This window comes from Lynx rufus, unplaced genomic scaffold (genome assembly GCF_022079265.1).
Source record: "Lynx rufus isolate CCGP_SWC_20201006 ecotype Redwood Valley unplaced genomic scaffold, mLynRuf1.p SCAF_6, whole genome shotgun sequence".
Taxonomy (NCBI): Eukaryota; Metazoa; Chordata; class Mammalia; order Carnivora; family Felidae; genus Lynx; species Lynx rufus.
The window spans coordinates 67880217-67895807 of NW_025814878.1; the positions used below are offsets into that span (position 1 = coordinate 67880217).

Below are 15591 nucleotides of genomic sequence, written 5' to 3' on the forward strand. Positions count from 1 at the left end.
ACATTTGGGCTCTTTCCATAATGTGGCTACTGTTGATAATGCTGCTATAAACATCAGAGTGCATGTTCCCCTTTGAATCTGTACTTTTGTATCCTTTGAGTAAATACCTAGTAGTGCAATTCCTGGGTCATAAGGTAGTTCTACTTCTAACTTTTTGAAGAGCCTCCATACTGTTTTCCAGAGTGGCTATACCAGTTTGCATTCCCACCAACAGTGTAAGAGGGCTCCTCTTTTTCTGTATCTCACCAACATCTGTTGTTTCCTGTGTTGTTCATTTTAGCTATTCTGATAGGTGTGAGGTGGTATCCCATCGTTGTTATGATTTGACTTCCCCGATGATGAGTGATGTTGAGCATCTTTTCATGTGTCTGTTAGCTATCTGAATGTCTTCTTTAGAAAAAATGTCTATTCATGTCTTCTGTCCATTTCTTAACTGGGTTATTTGTTTTTTGGGTGTTGACTTTGATAAATTTTTTATAGATTTTGGATACTAACCCTTTATCAGATATGTCATTTGCAAATATCTTCTTCCATTCTGTAGGCTGCTTTTTAGTTTTGTTGGTTGTTTCCTTTGCTGTGTAGAAGCTTTTTATCTTGATGCAGTCCCAGCAATTCAAGTTTGCTTTTGTTTCCCTTGCCTCCAATGATGTGTCTAGTAAGATGTTGCTATGGCCGAGGTCAAACAGGTTGCTGCCTGTGTTCTTCTCTAGGATTTTGATGGTTTCTTGTCTCACATTTAAGTCTTTAATCCATTTTGAATTTGTTTTTGTGAATGGTGTAAAAAAGTGGTCTAGTTTCATTCTTCTGCATGTTGCTGTCCAGTTTTCCCAACGTTATTTGTTGCAGAGACTGTCTTTTTTTCCATTGCATTTTCTTTCCTGCTTTGTCAAAGATTAGTTGACCATATAGCTTTGGGTACTTTTCTGGGTTTTCTGTTCTGTTGACTGATCTATGTGTCTGTTTTTGTGCTAGTACCATACTTTTTTTATATTAAATATAATTTATTGTCAAATTGGTTTCCATACAACACCCAGTACTCATCCCAACAGGTGCCCTCCTCAATGAGTACCATACTGTCTTGATGACTATAGCTTTATAATACAGCTTGAAGTCTGGAATTGTGATGCCTCCAGCTTTGTTTTTCTTTTTCAAGATTGCTTTGGCTATTCGGAGTCTTTTGTGGTTCCACACAAATTTTAGGATTGTTTGTTCTAGCTTTGTGAAAAATGTTGGTGGTATTTTGATAAGGATTGCATGTAATATATAGATTGCTTTGGATAGTATAGATATTTTAACAGTGTCTGTTTTTCAATTCATAAGCATGGAATGTTTTTCAATTTCTTTGTGTCCTCTTCAATTGCTTTCATAAGTGTTCTATAGTTTTCAGAGTACAGATCTTTTACCTCTTTGGCTAGGTTTATTCCTAGGCATCTTAGGATGTTTGGCGCAATTGTAAACAGGATCAACTCTTTGATTTTTCTTTCTGCTTCTTCATGATTGGTGTATAGAAATGCAACAGATTTCTGTATGTTGATTTCATATCTTGCAATTTTGCTGAATTCATGTATCAGTTCTAGCCATTTTTTGGTGGTCTTTAAGGCTTTCTACAGAAAGTATCATGCCGTCTGCAAATAGTGAAAGTTTGACTTCTTTCTGATATAATCTCCATTTAATTTATTTACAAAATTTTTAAAGTGTATTTATTTATTTTGAGAGAGAGCGTGCACAAGCAGAGTAGTAGCAGAGAGGGGGGGAGAGAAAGAACCCTCAAAAAGCTCTGCGAGGTCAGCTCTGAGCCCGACGAGGGACTCAAACTCACGAACCATGAGATCATGACCTGAGCCCAAATCAAGAGTTGCATGCTTACCAACTGAGCCACCCAGGCACCCCTATCATTTCCATCTTATTTTTTTTATGTTTATTTATTTTTGAGAGAGAGAGAAAGACAGAATATGAGTGGGGGAAAGGCAGAGACAGAGGGAGACACAGAATACGAAGCAGGCTCCAGGCTCTGAGCTATCAGGCACAGAGCCTGACACGGGGCTCGAACCCATAAACTGTGAGATCATGACCTAAGCCGAAGTTGGACGCTTAACTGACTGAGCCACCCAGACACCCCTATAATCTCCATTTTAAATGTTAATCTAGTTATTGATGGAAAACAGGTTGGATGAGGTCAAGAATGAGAAAAGGGGAGACAGATAAGAAGCTTTTATGGTATACCAGGCAAGAGATGAGGAAGTTTTGGATTAGGGTGGAAGCAGTGTAGATGAAAGAATGAAAATTTGGGGGATATATTTCAAAGGTAGAAACTTTGGGCTTGAATATAGATTGGATGTGGGGTTTGGAGTAGGGAGAAGGTGAAAAACACCTTCAAAGTTTCTGGCTCAATGCTAGTTGCATGGTGGTACAATCTACTGAGGTAGAGAACACTGGAGGAGGGGCCGTGCTTTTGCAGGGAGATGGAGGGTGGAGTAAGCAACACCATGAGTTCACTTTCAAACATTTTGAATTTATGAGATGACATCCTAGCAGAAATGACAAGGAGACAGGTGTGGACTGGACATACATAATTTTGGGAGTTATAGACACATACGTAGAGGTAAGAGAGATTGAAAAGGATTCACCACATGATTTTCTTACATAGTAACCTTGCAGATATGGTTTGATTTGTAAACATTCATTCTATAAATGCAACAGTGATAGCTCTCTGATTTATTAGTGTTTATTTTTTATTAGATCTTTCAGATTTAATTTTGTACATTCTTATTGGAAAAAATATGGACAACAAAAATCATAAAAAATAAAATCATATAAGAACTTATTTCATTGATGAGTATTATATTTATTATATTATATTACTATTCTTCCTTTTGTCCCCGTTTCTACTCCCTATACAACACAGTTCTCCTAAAATGTTCAGGCTATTTGGACCCCTATTGTTTCCTTCTATTCTAAATAGTTTCCTTCCACCTACTTTTTGGGGGAACTTTATTCATTGTGGTAAAATACATATGACATAAAATTTTCCATTTTAATCATTTTTCAGTGCACAATTCAGTGGCATTAATTACATGATTTGTATTGTACAACCATCAGCACTATTTCCAAAACTTTTTCAACCCCAAACAAATTTGTAACTACTAAGCAAAAGCTCACCATTCTTTCTTCCTTTCTTCCTTCCTTCCTTCCTTCCTTCCTTCCTTCCTTCCTTCCTTCCTTCCTTCCTGTCCCTGGTAGTCTCTAATCTACTTTCTATCTCTACGAATTTCCCTGTTCTACTGTTCTAGAGACTTCATACGAGTGGAATCACACAATATTTGTCCTTTTGTATCTTACATATTTTATTACCATGTCTTCAAAGTTCACTCTCACTGTAGCATGGGTCAGAACTTCATTAACTGACTAATATTCCTTTGTATGTGTATACCACATTTTGCATATTCATTCTTGATGTAACTTGGGTTGTTTCCCACATGTTGGCTATTGAGAATAATGTTGTGATGAAAACTGTCATACAAATATCTCTTTGAGTTCCTATTTCCAATTTTGGGGTATATATCTAGAAGTAGAATTGCTGGGTCAGATGGTAATGCTATGTTTAGCTTTTTGAGGAACTGCCAAACAGTTTTCCACAGTGGCTGCCCCACTTTACATTCCCACCAGCTTTGTACAAGAGTTCCAATTTCCCCACATCCTTGCCAACACTTGTTATTTTATATTTTAAAAACTATACCCATCTTAGTAAGTATTATAGCTTTTTTTAAACATTAAAAACAAATTTATTTTAGAAATAAAGAGCATGAGAAGGGGGGGGAGAGGGAAGGAGAGGGAGGGAGAGGGAGAGAGGGAGAGAGGAAGAGAGGGAGGGAGGGAGGGAGGGAGAGAGAGAAAGAGAGAGAGAGCGAGCCTGATGCAGAGTCTGATCCCACGACCCTAAGATCATAACCTGAGCTGAAATCAAGAGTTGGACACGCAACCGACTGAACACCCAGGCGCCCCTTCTTATAGCTTTGATTTGCATTTTCCTAATGACTAATGACATTAAGCATCTTTTCACCTATGGATTGGCCATTTGTATATCTTCTTTGGAGATATGTCTATTCAAATCTGTTGTCCATGTTTGAGTTATCTTTTGTTGTTGAGTTTTAGCAGTTCTTTACATATTTTGGATATTAAAACTTACCAGACTCCATTTTTAATTTAGATAAAATGTTTGGGGGAAATCTTCAATTCCCAAAATTATTCATGATATTGGCAATATTGAATATTTTATTTTCTGAAAATATTTAATTAATTGAATTTTCCAAATGAAATTCCTGTGCACTTAACTGCTAGTTCTCAAGAGAAAAGAGAAAATCATAGGAAAATTGGTACATTAGAATTGGCAAGTAGAAACTCTTTAAAAATTGGGAGTAATCCATAGTGACTTAAGAAAAGGGATAAATTAAAGACCTTTATTAAAAATAAAGAGACAATATGAATTATTATTAAGAGATAAACATGATGAGCTAATGACTTCAAACTAATGACTGCTTTCAAATGCTTAAAGGGCTATTATATAAAGATTCCTAACTTATCCACCTTCAGAGGAAAAAAGTTAGAGAAAAAAAACATACTAACTTGCAATTGGAAAGCCTTCCAATTTGATACCAAGAAAAGGCTTTTAATGACAAAATAATAATAATAATGCTTACTGATCACTACCATGTGTCAGACTCTGTTTTGAGCCCCACGTGATTAGTACTATTATCATCACAGCTGAACTTGGGCTTGAACCCATGGAGTTCAATGCTGTGCCCAGGCTCTTATCCGCTATACTAAACCAGCTTTGTTAAAACTGGACTAATATTAGAACACCTTTCCCTCCTAAGAAAAGCCACTACCTTTCTATCAGCAGAGAATTTCAAAATAGGATAGACATTTATCAGTCAAATGAAATTCATGATTCTTACACATTTGATGGTGTCAGTCTTCTAACTCTATTCAAACAGCAGTTTCTTTCTTACTGCTTTTCTTTTAGCAAAACAGTCTGGATCTACTCTTGCCTTCCTCCCTTTTCTAAAATGATCAGCAGGGTACTTTCAAATGTTTTGTAACATTACATAAATATCCTTTTAAATAATATGGACAAATGCCCAATGACACATGTTGTAGGAAAACATAATACCTTTTGTTTTCCCTTTTTAATCTTTGGGACTTTGTTTTAATAATTCATGGAGACATTAACCTTTCAGGTGGATTTGAAACTCCTTTTTATTTAATACAATTTTGTTTGTGTTCTGAAAACCCAAGGACATTGAAGTATTTATTCCCTGCTCAATAGATCACTGTGTACATGTATGTTTGTTTTCTCTGAAAACATCTCTTAACCTTCATACATCTCCTCAGGGCTTTTGTGTGTGGGCTTGCTACATATTGTTTCCCCTGTAAGAGGTAATGTGCCATGCTCCAACAGGTGTGCTGCTATTAACAATATCCCAATTTTCTTAACCTCCTCATTCCTCTCACATGATCATTTCCATGATACTCTTTCAGCTGAGTTAGAGAGAAAGCAAAAGGTAATTAATTTTTGTAATAGAAAACAAGAACTAAAATGGCAAGAATTTCACCTAAGAAATCACAAAGTATATTAGTGGCAGACCTGGAGCTCTAGCCCACATCTTCTGATTATAGCAGAGAGTTATGAGAAGTGGTTTTCACTTGGAGAGATTCTGTCTCATCTCCACAGGGTACATTTGGAAATGTCTGGAGACATTTTTAGTTGTCCAAAATGGGGAGGTGGTGCTACTGGCATCTAGCTGGTAGAGGCGAGAAATTCTGCTAAACAACCTACAAGGCATAGGATAGCTGCTCCAACAAACAATTATCCAGCCCCAAATATCAATGGTACCACCGTTGAGAAGCTCTGTTTTAGAGTGATGGAAATTAGATTTGAACCCTCTGCATCTTATTTTGTGACCTTGGGAAAGTGGCTTCATTTTTCAGAATGTGCTTTCTCATCTGAAAGAACAAAACATCCACCACCATAAACAAACAAACCAAACCAACCAACTGACCAACTAAACAAACAAAACCCCCACTTTCCAGGGTAGTTGGGAGAGATCAATTCAAAAGCACTGAACAGAGTATGCTGTGTATATAATGGACCCAACAAACATAAATCAGGGAATCCAATTATAAGAAAAGATGGAAGCGGAGTGTGCCAGAAAGACATCACTGAAATGAAAAAGAAGGCTCCCTAGTTTCCTTTCAACTTTTATATAGAAAAGGGCAAAAGAGATGGAGAGAGGTACAAGATAATTAAACGGCATCAAGGACATATTAGGAGGAGAGGGGAAGAGATGGTAAGACTGGGAATAGAAAGCTGTGAGAAGGCTGTACAGGTGAGAGAGATTTTAGCAGTGACCTGGAGATGAATTTGAGAGATATTTGGAGGGAGGAACCAGAAGAATTTTGTGAGTAATTAAGAAGGGTCATAAAAGGGGCACCTGTGTGACTCGATTAAGTGTCTGACTCTTGGTTTTGGCTCAGGTCATGAGCTCACCATTCCTGAGTTTGAGCCCCGTGTTGGGCTCTGTACTGGCAGCATGGAATCTTCTTGGAATTCTCTCTCTCTCTCTCTCTGTCTCTCTCCTTCTCTCTCTCCCCCTCTCTCTGCTGCTCCCCTGCTTGTACTCTCCTCACCCCCCTCTCTCAAAATAAGTAAATAAATATTTAAAAAAATTTTTAAAGGGTCATAAGAGAGAGGTCCAGGATGAATATGAGATTTCCAACTTGGGTGCTTGGGTATTGGTGATGCCATTAAGCAATAAAATCAAAAAGCAGAGCAGATAATAAATTCATCTACAGATACTTCAAGTTTGAGAGGCCTGTGGCATATTTAAATGATAACCAAGAGGCAGTGAGATATGGAAATCTGGTGAGAAGCCAAATATTTGAGAGTCAGAAATCTGAAAATGGTAGATGAATCCCTGGGAGTGAATGAGATTTTCTAGGGAGAGCATATGGAGTAAGAAAAGAGCAGAGGACAGAGCTTTTACGAATTAGACAAAGAAAACTAAGGTGGTACAATCAAGAGAATCAGAACAATAGAAAGAGAAGATAGAAACAATAGAAAGAAGATGATCCTGGATGTCAAGGCTCAAAGAGTTTCAAGAACACAAGAGCAGGCAACAGTATCATAGAAAAATTAAGTGAGATCCAGAGTGTCCAGAAGATTTGGCAGGTCAGTGGTAGTGCTAATTTTAGCATGCAATGATGAGCAGAAAAACTAGACTCAGTGAGTTGAAGAGTAAATGATAGTTGTGATAGTAGAAATAAGGGATAAAACTTAAGCACATTTATATGCTGAGATGAAGGAACCAGTGAAGGTTGAAGATACAGAAGCAGGGAAAATGGATAAATCAAGAGTGGGGTGTAGAGTTGGAATGATCATTTTGAGGCAAGATGAGGCTGACCCCTCCCTCTAAACTGTGTAGAGCATGTTAAGTTGGGCATTGATGTAAGTAGACCTGCAGGGGTGAGGAAACATGAGTTTGAAGAAGTTCATATTGGAGACCCTCACTTTTCACTATGGGACTGTAGGTGAGCTCAGTTGTTGGTATGGGATATGGGACACAGGACATGAGAGGAGCTAGGGGAAGGAAATAACCTTTAAGGATTGGGGAGGGGCATTAACAAACTAGAGAAAGTGAGTAGAGATTACGATTTCAAGAAGCTGGTATGTGAGGGGTATTTCAAGGTGCCAATGTCACCTTGGGATTCGTATCTATTTTTTTTTTTCTAGATCACTAACAGAACCCATCCATCCTTAGAAGCAATAAGCTGGAAGGATTTGTTTGAAAATGAGATAGCGTGTGTGGGATCACCAACTAAATTCCAAACTTAACTGGGCAAGGAATCAATTACGTCTGTGGACCAACTGTGTCATCTCCTTGTATGAATGTGAGTCCTCAACAACCAGAGTTGAAATTCAACTTTATCGTCCATAATTCATAATCAAGTAAGACAGTGGAAATGATCAATAAAATGAAAATAAATGAATCTTGATGAAATTGTTTTCTTTTGCAGAATCTTACCTTCTTTTGAGCCTAAGTCATGAGTTGGATGTTCCTCAGAGACCTCCTAACTGGAGTAAATAAATACTCAACCGGAATTGGGCGGATTTGGCTGGCTGTTGTGTTCATCTTCCGTTTGCTGGTCTACATGGTGGCAGCAGAGCATGTGTGGAAAGATGAGCAGAAAGAGTTTGAGTGCAACATTAAACAGCCTGGTTGCGAAAATGTGTGTTTTGATCACTTCTTCCCCATTTCCCAGGTCAGACTTTGGGCCTTACAGCTGATCATGGTCTCTATGCCTTCACTTCTTGTGGTTCTACATGTAGCCTGTTGTGACAGTAGAGAGAAAAGGCACAGAAAGAAACTCTATGTCAGCCTAGGTGTGATGGATGGGGGTCTGTGGTACACTTACCTGATCAGTCTCATTGTTAAAACTGGTTTTGAAATTGGCTTCCTGGTTTTATTTTACAAGCTGTATGATGGCTTTAGTGTTCCGTACCTTATGAAGTGTGATTTGAAGCCTTGTCCCAACACTGTGGACTGCTTCATATCCAAACCCACCGAGAAAACGATCTTCATCTTCTTATTGGTTATTACCTCATGCCTGTGCATTGTGTTGAATTTCATTGAACTGAGCTTTTTGGTTCTCAAGTGCCTTATTAAGTGCTATCTCCAAAAACACTCTAAGACACTCAAGTCTTCAGTGTGTGAGTGCCACAACCTCAGATACATTGAATGTGGTGGGATAGGGGCTCCTCCCCTGCTCCAGAATTGCCACTCAGACTCAGCCATAAGCACACTGCACACCCCTGAACCCCCTCCCTCCCGAGGTAAAACAAAACTGCTTTGTGATACACAAGAGGGTTGGCAAGGAGAATCTGCATCCTTCCTAAGCAAGACTTAAGCTGTGTTGGAAAACAAAGGGTGTCAGCCTTAATGTCATTTGGGAAAATTTTTAAAAAAATTTTCAGTATGTGCTCAGTTGTACACACTAGACAGAGATCTCATTGTCATAGGGTTCAAGTGGATATGTGAGTTGTGTTTGAATAGTATAGTTAATTGCAAATTAGTCTGAAAAAATCCAGTGAACGGCATTCTCTTAAACGCTTAGATCTGTCACCTGGAAAATATAGAAAGTGACATTTCTGACAAACGTGATGGCTTCCAAGCTGAGGTTGAGGCATTGGCAATCTTTCCAAAGTGGCAGCCAAGGCTCCCCTCACTCAGCTCTACACAATCTTTGCAGAGAAAGAGCATGGTGAGGGCACAGTAGCAGGTAGCCAAGGCAAACAGAAGCACACTCAGTGAGAAGGCCTGGCCTGGGGAAATGACCACAGAGCCCAGGCCTCTGCAGTTTAGGTCTCCCTGGATATAAATGGACTAGGGGAGAGGGAAGAAAGCCATAATTTGTGGTTTCCAAGTTAATACAAATATTACTGGGGACATGTCCCACTTAAGCCTGAACCTAGCAGATACCTGAAAGGGTCACTCCAGTCATACCAGAAGGCAGGTCCCACCAACTACACAGACAGGGAGCAGGTAGGATCCAGAAAAGGAACATACCCACTTGATAATTACTTAACCCTTCTCTTTTAACCACTGAACATTGAATACTTTGTAAATTTCTGTATTTATTGGACCTTTTTATGATCAGGAATTCACAGTGTGTTATACAATATGTCATAGTTTGCCTACAATTTACTAGTACATCTCTCTCTAGAATGGATGATAAAATGTGTACTATGCTGTTACATTGGTTTGAAAAATGTAAAAAAAAAAAAAAGGATGCTTATTATTACTTTATTTGGAGCCTAGATCTTTCTTATTTTTTAAAAAATCATATATTATCTTTGTATTTAACACTCTAACAGACGTGCATTTCTCCAGAATAAAAATTCAGTGGTTTTGTTGTGTTATTTGGCTGTCCTTGATATTGTTACTTGACTGCACGGGTACAATTATTCTGTGAAATAAAACTTTTCTGACAATTTTAGAGCAGGACTTGCAGCCCTGCTTGATAAAAATAGTTCAGAAATCATTCTTGTCCACTGGGAATTTTTTTAATGAGAAATCAGTGCATAAAAATGTAATTTTAACTGAAACTGATTATGTCATGTCTTCCATGGCCCTGCCCTCTTCAGCATAAAGTCACTACAATTCATGCAGGTTTTCCCCTTCTTTCAATTTATATCCCAGATCCCTCACTGCTACACTCCTGAGCTTACATTCATTTGACATGAAAACAGCCAATCTTTGCAAATGCAGGTAACCACTAAAGGATTTAAAGGAATATAAACACATGTTTTTGACAGTGATGGGGGTTAAAGAGGTTTGAGATTTTTGAGGCCCTCATCATGGCATAAAATCTAGAAAATAGGGTTTTAGTACACAGAAGTGAAATGGAGGCAAGATGATTTTTCCCTTTAAGTTTGTAGCCAAAAATATTTTTGAGGAGCTCAGACTTCACATCAGTTATGACCAGTGCTGCTGTAGGGAAAAGGGTTGGTGGGACATGTGCATTTTTTGCTCTTTCCACTTTGCATTAAGAGGAAGTGACGAGGTAATGGGAGCAAGAGCTGTGAATGAAGTTGTTTAGACAGGAAGGGGAATGATTTTTTCCCCTTTAAGCTTAGTTTATAAAATGAGTTTCCTGTAAGAACACTCTGGAGGTTGTCTTGGCATCAGTGAGGACCCAAAGCATTTGATTGAGAGAAACTGGCATTTAAATTTGGCATCTTTAGTCTATCAATAAATTAATTTTTATTGAGCTATGATCAGCAGGAACAAGACACTGCATTATGCACCTTCAGAGATATATAATTCCGGCTGTAAGAAAATTTCCACTTTCATGCGGGAGCACGGATGTTAAGATGGGGTGGAGTATCTTGCACTGGTCCTCACTGGTCACCTCACTTGACCTGACTCCCCCACACAACATTGGTGCTCAGAGAGCAGACATTAACCTTAGAGATGAAGAAGGTAAGACCCAAAAATTCAGTCCCTTTTTTCAGGGATATTCATCCAGTAAGAGCCGAGTTACCAATCAACCATAGTTCTTTCTTAAACCTTCCTCACCTCATCGGGCTTCCCGGATCACTGAACAGGTGTCTTCTTAATTTCATTCAAGCCATTCCTGGCCGGCAGTTGGCTCTCTAGGACTCATCCCCCAAATCTTTCCTGTTAAGACACTGTCTGTGGTCACAAGGTTTCGTCTCAATGGAGCTGGAAGGAAATTTTTTTCAGTATTGTATGAAAGAATGCCTAGGGTTGCAAGTAGCTATGGTTCCAGTCTTCCCAAAGAAATTTAACAAAGATAGCTTAAGACAGAAAGACTGCAAAGTTAAGAGAAGGGGGAAAAGGCAAAGACCCGAGAATGTTTGAATTTTTAATTCCTGCTGTCTCTGACACAGGCTCCCCCCTATCCTTTCTGTAGTTTAGTTACATGAATGATAAATTCCCCATTTTTGCTTAAACTGGCTTAAATAGGGTTTCTGTATCTTGCAACTGAAAGAATCCTGATAACACCATGTTTTTCATATGTTTCTTTCCAGTACAGTGTAAAAAGGCGGGGGGTGGGGGATGGGAGGACACTTCTCTTGTACTTACTCTTTCTTTTTTAGGTTAGGCATTGAGTATCCTAACTTTTACACGTGGCTACGTACAGAATGTGTGAGTAGGGGGAGAGATGTGGAAGGATCTCAACATTGGTTACAATAAGAGGAGAGTGAATTTTTTCTTTATAAATCTTTTCATTGTTTCATGTTATTTTTGTTCTTAAAATTTTAATAAAGAAGTCAATTAAAAGCCCAAACTGCCCTGTCCCTCCTTTTTCTATCTCACATTCCATCATATGCATAGAACACTTTCCTTAGATATTGATGCCAATTTATTCCTAGTTTACATTTTATTTTGTTTGTATATTTAATACTGCACAGAGTACAAAAGAGAGGGCATGTCACAATTCTGTAAAAAAAAAAAAAAAATGGCGAGGAAAGAAAGAACCAGTGGTGGGGCATGTAAAGGCAAAAAGTGTTAGCATTCCTTTGAATTTTATGACAAAGTCTGAAGGGACAGATATGTTCTGGGAGAAACTTACCAGAAGCTGTCTCTTTAAGTTTTTTCTCACAGAGCAAATCTTCCTTCAGCTGTAAAAGACAATGGTTTGTGGGGAGTTTTGAAAATTTTCCACAGACCTATCCTGTTTCTACTATGTCAGAAAGTCTTAATAAACAATTCTATTCTAAGATGATAAAGATTATCTTTAAAAATGCTGTAATGTATCCATATATTCTGTTTGAAAGTAAAATGAGTTCTGGATGTTACCCAAATAGGTCAACATTCCCACCTACTTATAGTTGAAGTATCTGATCCTTCCCCAACTATGGAGATTTAATTTTCTTCTAAAAAGGAAAAGGAAAAATGTTGTTCAGAGAAAACAGTATTTGGAACTTCTGTTAATTTATTTTTGTCTCGAAAATTTTTCAGACATTAATGCTTTCTGTCAGAGGTGGACAGATGGCTGTGGTATAGAATTGTCTGTACAGAGTAACAGGAAATTGAAGAAGTAGACTCCAGTTTTCTATCCTTTAAAAAGATCACTATTGGACTCTGCGCAGTAGATTGGGTCCAGAAGAGACAAATATTAAATGATCCCATTTTCACTTTCTTGCTATAAAAATGTCAGTAACTAAATTTGATCATGAGTCCCCTGTATTAGTCATTAGGTGAACCAAGTGCTTTCATTTATAAAGCATTTATTGCAAAGGAGAGTCAGTGCAGTAACTTGAGATTTGACTTTCTACAGAAGATTAGCAAATATGATAAACTGATCTTCTGGAGAAAATGCCTTCTAATCACATTTGATGATGACATTAAAAACTTACTGTGGTTAAAATGAAAGATTGTCTTACTAATCTTTCCATATCCTGTATCCCCACAGTTTAGGTCTCTGGCATTTAGGAGCTCAGTTTCTTGGAAAAATATCTGTTCCTCTTCTTCTTCCTTCTTTTGCCTACCCAACATTTACCCTTCTTCACCTAAAAGAATTCTGACTTTGTTGGAGGTGGCAATGTCCCCAGCTAAAAAGTCACATTTCCAGGTCTCCTTTGCATGTAAACGTAGCAGTGTGAAATCTTGTCAAGACAAGATTTTTGACTGATGCTTTGGGGAAAGTTAAAAAGTGGGCCTGACCTGGCTTGCATGCATCTTTTTGCCCCCCAACCCCTTCCTGCCTGAGACATCATGGCTTAGAGCTGCAGTAAACATCTTTCTACCATGAGATACTTTCAAGATGGAAGTATAACCTTATGGATGAAGGAGCAGAAAGACAGCTCCTGGAACTTTGACACCATCAGGGAATTGCTGTATCAGCTCTGAACTGCCTATCTCCATGCTTTTGTTTTCGTTGTTGTTATGTGAGAGATAACTCCTACCTGATGTAAGCTATTGCCTTGTTGGGCTTCTTTACTTATAGCCAAAAATAGTTCCTGACTACTTTCATGTGAGTGATTAGGATGAAAACACAGAAGGTGTGCTTGTATCTACTGAAGACAAAAGAGATGACCTGGATATTGAATGGCAGAAATAAAACATGATTAAAAATCTCAGAATTTTTTTCAGAACGAGTCAGTTGAAATGGAACAAGTAGTCATTCTGCATCGATTTAAAATTTTAATATGAGACAAAGATTTAGTTCACGACATAAAGTCCTTGGAATTTAAGCTTACACCTTACAAATGAGCAATGTGTAGTTTTAGACTATTGAAAAAAAGTTAATCTTGTGTTGGAAATGTGTCCAGACTATAGGGAATGATCTTCCCAATGCTTGATAGAGAAATAGCTTATTATATGTCCCAATGTTTCAGAACCAGGACTAATTGGTAAACATCAAAGAGATTAAGATTTTTACCTAATATAGAAGTATTCTATTAATTTGAACTGCCTCAAAATGAAATGATTGCCCAATAAAGTAGTGAAAACCTTAACATTGAAAGAGATGATCAAAAATATTCCTGGATTGTATGGCAGGTGTAATAGCTAGATGACCTCCAAATTTCCTTTTCTCTCTCCAAGATTCTATAGTTCTCAGACTTAGAACATATACTGGGTAATGGCAAAATGAGACTTTGTATTGGTTATCTCACTATATAAACTTGATACCATAGAAAAATCTCTGATTAACAATCATCTTTAAAATACAAATTTCATGTACAATAAGACAACTCATTAAACAATTTAGGCAGTTCCAAAGAACTGATTATAACAAGATTTATTTTCTTTACAATCATGTGACATGTAAAGTACTTAATATTTTCTGTAGTTTCATTATTTTCTCCATCTTGAAAAGTCTAATTTCATTTCAAGGCTTGGATCAAATATTTCTATCGGAGAGCATTTTTTAAAATGTAAAATGGGGATAAATAATACCTATGCCATAGCTTGTTGACCAGATTAAATGAGAGGATCCTTGCAAAGCACTGATACATGGAGGTTATTTTTTTCAATTTTAGATATTATAATTAACATTACATGGCTTTATTATCACTTATTCCTATATAATTTGCTTGTGTATTTGTACCTCCCTCTAAATTATGAGCATATTAAATGTGGGCAAGAACCATGTCCTTTACCATTATATCCTTGAGGTTTAATCCACAGTAGCTGCTCAGCAAAGATTAAAGTATCCATGAATCTTACAGCCTAACTATGTTGTATGAACTGAACAATCATGGTATTCTGGAATACCAAGATTTAAGAAATCCTTAAAATGCTTATAAGGAGACTATAACTCACAATGATAAAGTGACTTGCCTAATGTTACATGAAGTGATGGAGTAAGAATTCAGGGTTTTTTTTTTTTTAATGTTTACTTTTGAGAGAGAGTGCATGCGAGCAAGCAGAGGAGGGGCAGAGAGAGAGGGAGACAGAGGAACCAAAGTAGGCTATGCATTGACATCAGAGAGCCCAATGCAAGGCTTGAACTCATGAACTGTAAGATCATGCATGACCTGAGCTTAAGCCACTGAACCATCCAGGTGCCCCAAGAATTCAGGTTTTTTTGTTTGTTTGTTTGTTTTGTTTTTTTACTCCAAATCTAGTCTTCCACAAGTTTTCTGTACAAAATTGTTCCAAAGTCCCAGTTTTTGGCACCAAAATAAAAAAAAAAAAAGATATTTGGAATATTGGTATCCCACATAATAACCAACTGCATTACACTCAGTTGTTTTTTGTTGTATTTTTACCTTATTAGTCAACTAAATTCTGATTTGGTTGGGAGTGACAATGTGCCCAGCTAAAAAAAAATGTACATTTCCAAGTCTCCTTTGCATGTAGAGGTAGCAGCACGACTACCTTGTCAAAACAAGATTTTCTCATGCTTTGGGGAAAGTTAAAAATATGTATAATACATGCAATATTACTGTAGCCTGTTTCCATTATAAATGGTGGTCTATTAAAACGTACACATCATAGTTACTTCCCAATTTTTAGACTTCAGTTAACTGTTCAATTTATCATAAATATTCAAAAATAT

General features: G+C 37.5%; 1 protein-coding gene across 1 annotated transcript; it reads left to right on the plus strand.

Moving 5' to 3' along the window:
- The first annotated feature begins 8100 nt into the window (after positions 1–8100).
- Positions 8101–8964, plus strand: GJB7 (gap junction protein beta 7). Its single transcript, XM_047103014.1, has one exon. It carries the CDS (start codon positions 8101–8103, stop codon positions 8962–8964), a length of 864 nt encoding a protein of 287 aa, XP_046958970.1.
- The last annotated feature ends 6627 nt before the right edge of the window (positions 8965–15591 follow it).